Source organism: Chelonus insularis, unplaced genomic scaffold, assembly GCF_013357705.1.
Source record: "Chelonus insularis isolate UGA/USDA-ARS -01 unplaced genomic scaffold, ASM1335770v1 contig_34_pilon, whole genome shotgun sequence".
NCBI classification, from domain to species: Eukaryota; Metazoa; Arthropoda; class Insecta; order Hymenoptera; family Braconidae; genus Chelonus; species Chelonus insularis.
The window spans coordinates 414,400-426,027 of NW_023276514.1; the positions used below are offsets into that span (position 1 = coordinate 414,400).

General features: G+C 35.3%; 3 protein-coding genes across 3 annotated transcripts; all 3 read left to right on the forward strand.

Annotated features, from left to right (window-relative positions):
• The first annotated feature begins 1,492 nt into the window (after positions 1-1,492).
• Positions 1,493-4,346, forward strand: LOC118066578 (uncharacterized). The gene is made up of 4 exons (XM_035082698.1): positions 1,493-1,796; positions 1,903-2,000; positions 2,281-4,170; positions 4,329-4,346. The coding sequence occupies exons 1-4, from the start codon at positions 1,493-1,495 to the stop codon at positions 4,344-4,346; spliced, it is 2,310 nt and encodes a 769-aa protein (XP_034938589.1).
• Positions 4,347-6,689: 2,343 nt separating this feature from the next.
• On the forward strand, positions 6,690-9,188 carry LOC118066579 (uncharacterized). Its single transcript, XM_035082699.1, has 2 exons — positions 6,690-7,081; positions 7,583-9,188. Exons 1-2 carry the CDS (start codon positions 6,690-6,692, stop codon positions 9,186-9,188), a joined length of 1,998 nt encoding a protein of 665 aa, XP_034938590.1.
• A 150-nt stretch (positions 9,189-9,338) lies between these two features.
• Positions 9,339-10,454, forward strand: LOC118066581 (uncharacterized). The gene has a single exon (XM_035082700.1). It carries the CDS (start codon positions 9,339-9,341, stop codon positions 10,452-10,454), a length of 1,116 nt encoding a protein of 371 aa, XP_034938591.1.
• The last annotated feature ends 1,174 nt before the right edge of the window (positions 10,455-11,628 follow it).

Sequence of the window (11,628 nt, forward strand, 5' to 3'; positions counted from 1 at the left end):
AATGAAATTGAAAAAATTTGGTTTACAATAAAATGAAAATAAAAAGATAAAAATATTTACAGAATCTCCATTCTTCAATCCTAATGGTGGATAAACTTTGACAATGTTTTCTGCCATATTTTTATAATCAGTTTTAGATGGTATTCCTGCTGTTTTCTGCCATAAATACGTCCCCCAATGATACATTAAATCCTTCTGAGCATGCACTACACCTATTTCGTCCACCTTTTGTTGTAAATCGGAATTTAGTGGAGGTAATGACTCGCCAAGTGAAATAATATTTCGTTTCACAGCAAATTTTTTTTTTGTACTCTTAGAAAATTCAACTTTAACATCTTTTTTATAATCTGAATTAAATATTGAAAAAATATTAATATAAAACATAATAATTATAGCATCATGTATAGTAAATTTAACATTACCACAGGATTTTGCAGTAGAGGTTGATGCAACTGATGATAATTCACTAAAATTGAGATCAGATATTGGAGCAAGATTTTCTTTCACCTGTCAAAATTTTTTTTAAAAGAAAAAAGTAGTACCAATAGATTATCGAATTTATTACTCAGTCAATTAATTATTACACAATGTTAAGTATTATGATACATATATGACTTACTTCATCAACAGCTATATCATCTATCTGCTCTGCTTCTGAACATATTTGATTTTCCACGTAAGGTTCAGTATATAAAACTTTCATAGACATAGGCAATACTTCTTCTTTGTTAAGTATTTTTGATGAAACAATAGAATTACTTTCTGTTAATATTGAAATGGTCGATTCAGGTAATGATGATGATAAAAAAATTATATTGAGTTTCATTTTATCAGGAATTTCATCATCATCTTCAACATCACACCATATTTGTGTGTCAGGATCTTGCATTTGAATAATGATACTTTTTCCATTGGCAGCTTCCGTTAACAGTTTATCACGAGCACAAATGTTTTGAATTTTTTCTCGCACAAGATCAACATCTGAATGATTTTTATCAGACACAAATTTAACACATTTGCACTATTGCCCCACTGCACAAAAAACCTTTTTTTCCATTATTCCACCAACGATTCACATATCACAAACAGTTGACTTACAAAAATAATTGATTAGTGATCACTGATAAATAATAAAAGACTACACAACATACGACTTGGCGCCAACGAACAGCAGAAACCTTTGTCACAGCACATGTATATTACTAATACTATTATATATTATACTAGTGTGTATATATATAGTATATTCTATACTAGTGTGTACATTCGTCGCGACACCTATTAGATTTAATTCAAACTGCCAAATTTTCTCGAACGGATGTGTTGATGTGTGTAGTGACAATAACAAATCAATTGATAAATCGATGAATAAAAATTTTTTTAATTCGAGAAATTCATTTATTATATTAAAAAGGTTAAATAGAAAGGTTTCATAAAATATGAAGATTATACTTTCATAACATTATTGTGTGCTCAATATAAATATATTAAAATGAGTACAGAAATTAATGAAAAATGCTCAATGTGTTTTTTCACTAGTGTGTCAAAGTTGAATGTAATTAAACATATTGTATGGTATCATCGATTTGATCTAAGTTTTATGGTAAAGTGTACTCAACATGGATGTGGGGCTACATACCAAAATTGGAAATCGTTCAACAATCATCTTTACCGCAAACATTCAACGATTTTAAGAGCAGAGGAAAATATAACGGCTGATAACATAGAAAATACAAATGACATTGAGACAGAAGAAGAAATTCATGATGCATCACTGAACGAAGATGAACCTCTAAGTGAGTTCACAATTATATTATTGTTCTTATATTTGATTAACAATTTGCAAGTTATAATATTTTTAAATTATATTAATATATAATCAAAATCACATTCGAGTTTCAGGGTTTAATCATTCAATAGAGTCACTTCAATGGCATGCTGCAAAATTTTTTATCAATATACGTGAAAACTGTAAAGTTTCGCAAAATGCGATGAATAAGGTTATCGATGGAGTCGCTCATTTGTTGGACATTTATTTTTCTTTAATTATGGTAAGTTGATAGATAAAAAATTAGTCTGTATGTAATCATTAATTCTTACTACGACTATTTTACGTGACTTGAGATGCATTGTTTTTTATTTAGATAATTCTTCCTTTTAACAACTTTTTATTTCACAAATTGTTTGATAGATCTTATGTTAATTGGTAAATCATTTATTAATATTTATATTTTTATTAAGTATCTGTATCTGATGAAATATTATACATACTATTTCCAGAAAGAGATGAGAGAAGCAGCAGATTCTCAAACTCAAATGTTGACAGTGCAGTGCATTGAAGACATTTTTATTGAAAAGTACCCTTCTTCAATGATTTTTTCTCACCTAACAACTGAAGATGATTTGGAAAAATTTCTTGTAGAAGAAATGGATTTGGTCTTGCCTCGAGAAAAAAAATTATCCACAAACTTTGTTTGGAGGAAAAAAAGAGGACCAAGAGGGGAGACAACAATGAAAATATGTAAAGCTGATAATAATGCATATGTAGTTCCTTTTTTGGAGAATTTAAAAAATGTATTGATGAATGATGAGATCAGAGCTAATGTAGATAATCCTTTACAATACATTAATGGCACTTATCGAACTGTTTTGGATGGTAGTTACTATCGAGAAAATGAGTTTTTTAGCCAGAATCCAAATTCTTTGGCTATAATATTATATTATGACGATTTAGAAATAGCTAACGTATCGGGTAGTAGTGCCAAATTTAAAAAACTGTCTATGTTTTATTGGGTACTTGCTAATATCAGACCAGAACTTAGATCATTAAAGAATGCCATTCAATTACTGGCTATTGTAAAAACAAAACATATAAAGAATCCAGATAATCTACGAAAAATTTTACAATTTTTTGTTGATGACATAGTTAAATTACAGATGGTAGGGATTGATATCGTCATAAATAATACTGTAAAAAATTATAAAGGGTCTCTCTTATTTTTTGCCGGAGATACACCTGCATCAGCATTGATAGGTGGATTTAAAGAGTCTGTTTCAGCAACACGTCCTTGTCGCTCTTGCATGGTTGCACACGAAGACCTTAAAAGATTTTTCACTAAAGAAGATTTTATTTTAAGAAACCTAGATAATCATGAGGATCATTTAAATGCAATAAACGAACCCAATTCAAGTAAAGGGGCAAGTGATTTTTGGAAGAAAACTTATGGAATTAATCGAAGAAGTTCATTAATGAATATACCTCATTTTGACATAACAGCTGGTTTACCCCAAGATTGTATGCACGTATTAATTGAAGGTGTTACAGAAATCACATGTCGATTATTCTTATGTCATATCATCATGAACGAAAAACTTTGTTTACTCAATAATATTAATAATAATATATCAACTTTTAATTATGGACATTTAGGATCGAGTCAACCAGCTATCATTCATAAAGATGAATTGGCCATAGACAAGTCTTTACGCCAAAGTGCAGCACAAATGTTTGCATTAGCACACACGCTGCCATTTTTAATCGATGAATGGGTATACTTTTGTGAAAGAGAAGGTCTTAGAAAACGACTTGAACATTATATTTTACTACTTCAAATCATGAATTTGTGTCTTTCCTACGAAATCAGTGCTGACTCTGTAAATTTATTGAGTCAAAGCATTGAATTATTTTTGTCGCAATTAATTTTATTATATCCTGATCATTTTGTTCCAAAATTTCATTTTCTAATTCATGTTCCACGTTATATAAAATTATTTGGACCTGCACGACAACAATGGTGCTTCAGATTTGAGTCAGCTCACGCATATTTCAAGTCTCTGGTTCCAGTTGTTCGGAATTTCAAAAATATGCCCTATACACTATCTTATCGTCATCAAGTACGTCTTTGCTCTCATCTTAATTCTTACCCGAAGTATTCATCAAAGATCTTTTTATACAAAGGAGATGAAATTACTCCAGGTCCTACAGTTAGATTACAAAATTTATCTTATGCCAATTTACTTTATGAGTATGTTGGTGAATTAGAAAGAAATGTATGTCAAGTGATGCGATCCCCTAAAATTATTATACATGATACCGTATATCAAAATCAATCTATTATTTTATTAGAGTGTGATGAAAATTTTTTGCCAGTTTTCGGTGAGATTTGTGACGTATGTATTCTGAATGATAATATTTTTCTTATTGCAATATTGTTAGAAACAGTTTGTTATAAGCCGACATTGAATGCTTACAACATTATAAAAACAATAAATAATGAAAGAATTGCGATAAAACTGAATAATTTAATATTTTCACATCCGATTTCCAGCTTCAATGTTCGGAATGAAAAGTATGTTTTATTAATTAACCACAAAAGATGTGAATTACATACACATATTTGAATTGTTGTAATATTTGAAATTTTTGAATAAAATTAAAATTAACAGGACAATCTTATTTTTTCAAATAATATATATATACATATATATACCACGTTTCTTGTAATTTTTATTTTGAATCGATTATTTAAAACGTGAAAAATGTTTTAATTCGTTAAAGCGCTTAAAGAGTTTTGTAGCTTTTGCGTATAAAACATTCAAACTGAAGGATATTTGTTTTAACTGTATATCAAAACATCTTACTATGATTCAAACATTTTAAATGTTTCAACTTAAAACACTTGGATTTGTAGTGTGTACGTACGTACGTACGTATGTATGTACGGACGTCAGCATTTTTTCTTTTTCGATATCTCAAGAACAGATTAAGATATCGACTTCAACCAAAATTAATTCGGAAGATATGATTATAAAAAAGATCTAAAGGGTATTTCAATGAATCCGGTGGAGCCGTTTTTTTTTCAAAAACATAAACGATTAGCTATTGAAAAAACTTTCAAGTCAAGCAATAACACTTTTATTTGAAAATTGAGTCGCGTTGAGAATTAATTAATTCTCAATTTGAATTTGCCAGCTGACAAGAACTTCGGCGGCCATCTTGGGACTGGGTCGATAACCAATCGACCTAATAATCAATAATTCTTTATCTAGTCACTCATTTGACTACTTTTGAGTGTCCCTTTTGACTAATGAAGTTCTTGTCGCCATTCTTTCACTGTTCTCGTTCACGTGTACACGCCATTCTTATTCATTCTTAACAAATCTTACAAGTTTGAGTCAATCATCAGTACTAGTGCGATTATACATCATCAGAAAAATTCAGGCTTCATTCTGAAACGAAATTCAAGAGCTATTTCAAGACAGTTCAGTGTAAATTCAAGACAATTCACTATATTCTTTTGCATTGCATCGCTAGGCTAACGCCACGTGCACAATCACATTCTTGCTCAACTTGAGAAGCGTGTTAAGCTCGTGTGGGAGGTCAATAATACCGAACACACCAAGTTGAGTAGTTTTTTGGACATTCAATTCAGATTCGAGAATTAAAATTAGACATTCAGTGATTTTGAGCGACATTCAGTCTTCCTAGTTAACAACTCAAGTTTGTCAGTATACTTAGTGTACCTGTTAGTGCTTAAAATAAAGATACTTTATTTTTTATAAAACCTGACTTCCGTTTGCTCTGTTCCGGCACAATCATCCCTATCCTTAAACGGTTAGGTTAATTCACAAGTTGAGACTTTCTCAACATTTTATTGGTCCTTCGAGCCGGATCAGAGCTCTTGGTTTTGAAGTACAAATTTTTGGTGCTACCAGTGTACTGCTTCAGACAATCAAGTGTGTAAGTGCACAAAATGGCCGACCAAAAAAGGAAGAGTGAGGACCAAGAGTCCATGACCTCGAAGCCTCAACCAACAATCAGCGTGACTCCTGACGATGGTGCAGAGGAGTTTGGTAGTCCAACCGATCAAATGGATAATCCATTAGCTCAGCCAAGTAGAAGATCAGCTACGGAAAGCATCATTCGGGTTGTGACACCACCCAATCCGTTTCTACCCAGTTGCCAGTTTGCTGAGTCTAAAAGAGCTGCTGTTCATTCAGCCAACATATCATCCCTACTCACTATTGTAGACAACTCATTGGACTCACTCAAGCTATTGGGACAATCAACCGAGAATTGGGATACGATTCTCATATTTCACATTCTCAAACATCTTGACCAACATTCTCGTGAGCTCTGGGAAACTCAGGACAATGATCTTGAGCGGATGCCTACGTACTCAAAGTTTCGTGAGTTTCTGCTGGCTCGGATTCGTACTTTGGAGAAACTGGAGCCACGCATCAAATCAGACAATCAACAACGCTCATCGCATTCAACCACCAGTGAGCGTAGATTCATTTGTGACTGCTGCAATGGCGGTCATTTCATCGTAGTCTGCCCAGAATACAGGGCTTTGCCTCTTGAACAGCGATTGAGGACTGTAGACAGTAAAAAGCTGTGCAGAAACTGTCTTGGAAGACACAACACACCAGCTTGCACCAACAAGAACAGATGTAAGGAGTGCAACTCTAAACATCATACAATGTTCTATTCACTTCTGTTCAGACAATCATCAGGCAACAACAATCAAGCGTCTTCTAGGACACAATCACCACAACAATCATCATCAGACACTCAGCCTTCAACTTCACAGCAATGAGGAGGCGAAGCAGTCTTCGAAGAACATTCAAACAATTCACAGACATTCAAGCTTGCTGATGGACTTGCTCTAGAGGGTCAAACTGACTGAATGACCTTAGCACATGAGGTTTCGGCCTCAGGAGGGTTGAGGGTTCAGTTGGAATGGTCCAAAGGACAAGTTCAGAAGCAGCAAAATCATCTAGGACAATCAAAAGGTCAGAATGACCACAAGACAATCAATCAACATTCAACTAGTAGTGCTATCAGCACACAAAATCATCAATCAAGTGACGTCAAATCAACTCAACTTAGTATACAATCATCGACAAGAGCAATCTGCTCAAGTCAAACGATTCCAAGTCATCTACATGATGATCATTCAACGCTGTTAGCAACAGCAAAAGTCAAAGCCAATTCACATTCAGGGAGTTACATTGCACGAGTGCTCATAGATCCCGGATCAGAGCTAACATTAATCACTTCTCAAATAGCCAATCTGCTGTAACTAAGAAAACACCATCAGACAATCAACATAAGAGGAGTGGGCAACTCTAAGCTCACTCAAACAAAAGGTGTAACATTCTGCGAGCTACAATCATTATCATCCAATCATTCAGTATACATTCGAGCTCACATAATAAAACAGTTGACAGCTTTAATTCCAAAAGTGCCATGTAATTATCCCAACAATCACTGGCCTCATCTCAATGGACTGACACTAGCCGATCCAACACTCCACAATCGATAGACATTCTACTTGGAGCTGACTTCTATGGACAAATCATCAAACAAAATATCATATTTCATTCTCCAACAGCTCCTATAGCTCAACTTTCTATCTTTGGTTGGCTAATTCTTGGTCCAGTAGCACCAAATTCATCAGTCAATCACTATCACATTCATCATGCTACTACAATCACGAACCATGAAGACATTCAAGAGTTGCTGACAAAATTCTGGGTAAAATATTCCATATTTTCTTCCTCATCATGGGGTATTAAGGCCAAGTAGCACTACCATCAAGCTCAGAGTAGTCTTCAATGGATCCAGCCCGACGTCAACTGGAATCTCATTGAATGACATCACTCATACTGGAACAAAAATTCAATTAGACATCTTCGACGTACTTCTTTGGGTTCGTCAATATCAATACGTATTCGCAACCGACATAACAAAAAAGTATCGTCAAATAATGGTTCATCATGAAGATTGGAAGCTTCAACAAATTCTTTGGCTAGACAATCACAACAAAATCATTCCATTTCAACTCACAACAGTAACTTACGGCACTAGATCAGCTCCTTATCTAGCAGTTCGTGTGTTACTGCAATTAGTAGAGGATGAAGGCCAGAAATATCCAAAAGCAACTCAGACAATCATTAAAGGCAGATATGTCGACGAGATATTTGGAGGAGCAGATTCTCCAGAAGAACTAATTCAAGTTGCTGAGGAATTAATCAACTTGTGCAAGGCGGGCGGCTTTCCCCTTGCAAAATGGCAATCAAACAGTCAATCACTTCTTCAAAAAACGTCACAATCATCAGGCAATCAACAAAAAATCACCTTCGAAGACTGCACTACAAAAATTCTTGGACTTCAATGGAATCCAAGCTCAGACACATTCACATTCACATCAAAAGCAGTCACTCATGAGTCAACATATTCAAAACGCCTCATTCTTTCAGAAGTAGCTCAAATTTATGATCCTTTGGGGTTTGTGTCACCAATCACAATCAGAGCTAAGATGCTTCTTCAAGAACTCTGGTTACACAACCTCAGCTGGGACGAACCAGTCCCACAATCAATCATCAATCGCTGGCTGATCATCAGAGATGAATTCACTCAACTTCATGAGATTTCACTTCCACGATGGATTCACACAACCAGACACCTAACTGTAGAAATTCATGGATTCTCTGATGCTTCACAGCTTGCGATGGCTGCAGCAATCTACTTGAAAATACATTCAATTCACTTATGGACGGACTCTTTAATCACTCATTCATGGATCAATTCAAATGCAGGACGCTGGAAGGACTTTGTCAGGAACAGAGTAGTGCAAATTCAAGAACTAGTTGCGGACGCGCACTGGCACCACATTTCTGGCAAGGAAAATCCAGCGGACTGTGCTTCAAGAGGCATTACAGCCAATCAATTGAAAGATCACTCGCTATGGTGGAGGGGACCCACCTGGTTAGCTGAAAATCAGGAAAACTGGCCAGTAAATTCACCACCAGCTGACGAGGCTTGCAACTTAGAAGCTCGTCCTGGAATTTCACTCATCGCAGCAATTCAAGATACAATAATTCAATGGGACTTGGTCAACAGATATTCAACACTCAATAAACTACTTAGAATCACCGCCTTAATCATCAAATTCACTTCAAGACTTCGACATTCTTCAGTTACCAGTCCTTTAGCATCAATCACAACAGCTGACATCGAAAAAGCGAGAATCTTCTGGATAAAGTCTACTCAAGCAGCACATTTTCACCAAGAAATCAGGACTTTATCCAACAATCAACATCTTCCACCAAACCATTCATTCAACAGACTAACAGCATACGTTGACTCAGAAGGAGTTCTACAAGTAGGAGGACGACTTTAGCATGCTCAGTTGAGTCATGATTCAAAACATCAATCAATTCTACCTCGACATTCACCATTCACCACTCTTATTATTCGACATTATCATTTAATCACGCTACATGGTGGCACTCAACTTACACTCACAACAATCAGACAACGTTACTGGATCATGGGTGGAAGAGCTCCAGTGAAAACATTCATTCTTCGGTGCATCGAATGTGCTCGACAAAGAGGCATAAGAGCACAACAACTCATGGGCCAATTGCCACAATCACGTATCACTCCTTCACGGCCATTCTCTCATACTGGTATAGACTATGCTGGGCCATTCACAATTAAAACATCATCAGGCAGAGGAGCGAAGACTAGAAAAACTTGGGTCTGCGTATTTGTCTGCATGTCAACTTCTGCAGTTCATTTAGAAGCAGTTAGTGACTATTCAGCTGAAGCATTCATTGCTGCCTACAGGAGATTCACCTCTAGACGAGGATTATGCCAGACAATCTATTCTGACTGTGGCAGAAATTTCATAGAAGCTGATATAGAACTCAAGAAATTATTCACACAATTCACCAGAGAACATGAGGTCATCTCTAGATTCATCATCACCAACGGCACTCAATGGTCATTCAACCCACCTGCAGCACCACACATGGGTGGCAATTGGAAGTCAGGAGTGAAATCACTTAAATTTCATTTGATGAGAACAGTAAAAGAATCACTCTCCACGTTTGAAGAGATCACCACACTACTGACACAAATAGAAGCCATTCTCAACTCAAGACCTCTAGAGCCAATCAGTGATGACCCAGAAGACATTCAAGCACTCACTCCTGGACACTTTCTTATTGAGTCAGCACTCAACACTGTTCCTGAACCATCAACCTCAGAACCTGCACATTCAATTCAAAATCGATGGCGGATGATTCAACAACAATCACAGCAGTTCTGGTACAGGTGGTCACAATCTTACTTACAAAAATTACAAGCTATTTCTAAGTGGTTTTTCAGGAACAGAACAATTCAAGTTGGTGCATTAGCCTTGCTAACTGATGAAAGATTTCCCCCCACGAAATGGCCACTCGTGAGGATAATTCAACTACACTCAGGGCAAGATGGGCTTTCACGAGTAGCAACGGTGAAGATACCAACAACGACGTTGGTCAGACCAATCGTCAAGCTAGCCATTCTATCAATCAACCCAACTCCTGAAGCCCAGCAGCAGAATCAACCAGAAGACAATCATCAACCAGTTGCAGATGGCGGGCGGCATGTTGAGAATTAATTAATTCTCAATTTGAATTTGCCAGCTGACAGGAACTTCGGCGGCCATCTTGGGACTGGGTCGATAACCAATCGACCTAATAATCAATAATTCTTTATCTAGTCACTCATTTGACTACTTTTGAGTGTCCCTTTTGACTAATGAAGTTCTTGTCGCCATTCTTTCACTGTTCTCGTTCACGTGTACACGCCATTCTTATTCATTCTTAACAAATCTTACAAGTTTGAGTCAATCATCAGTACTAGTGCGATTATACATCATCAGAAAAATTCAGGCTTCATTCTGAAACGAAATTCAAGAGCTATTTCAAGACAGTTCAGTGTAAATTCAAGACAATTCACTATATTCTTTTGCATTGCATCGCTAGGCTAACGCCACGTGCACAATCACATTCTTGCTCAACTTGAGAAGCGTGTTAAGCTCGTGTGGGAGGTCAATAATACCGAACACACCAAGTTGAGTAGTTTTTTGGACATTCAATTCAGATTCGAGAATTAAAATTAGACATTCAGTGATTTTGAGCGACATTCAGTCTTCCTAGTTAACAACTCAAGTTTGTCAGTATACTTAGTGTACCTGTTAGTGCTTAAAATAAAGATACTTTATTTTTTATAAAACCTGACTTCCGTTTGCTCTGTTCCGGCACAATCATCCCTATCCTTAAACGGTTAGGTTAATTCACAAGTTGAGACTTTCTCAACAGTGTTCATAACAATTGAACATTGTTACTGACAATTGATTATTGATCATGGTAATTTTAAAATAAAAAGTTTCAAATTGTTTTAAACACTAAAAATAGGGATCCATGCTATATATATGATATGCTTTTAACGCATAATTTTTTCTTTTACTGAAAAAATGTTACCAAACGTATGACATAAATGAAAAAATACTTTTTTCGTTTATAACAATTCCATTTGTTATAAAGAATAGGAAAAAATGATCTATGCAACATATTTGTGTTCTATTAGCGTGTAATTTTTATTTTACTGAAAAAAAGTTACCAACTGTATGCCATAAACGAAAACATGCTCCTTTGTTCATAGCAATTAAATTTGTTATAAATTATGAAAAAAGAGATCCATTCGATATATTTGAATTCTTTTGACGCTTGATTTTTTCTTTTACTAAAAAAAAGCTACTAACGGTATAACATAAAGAGAAACTTACTTTT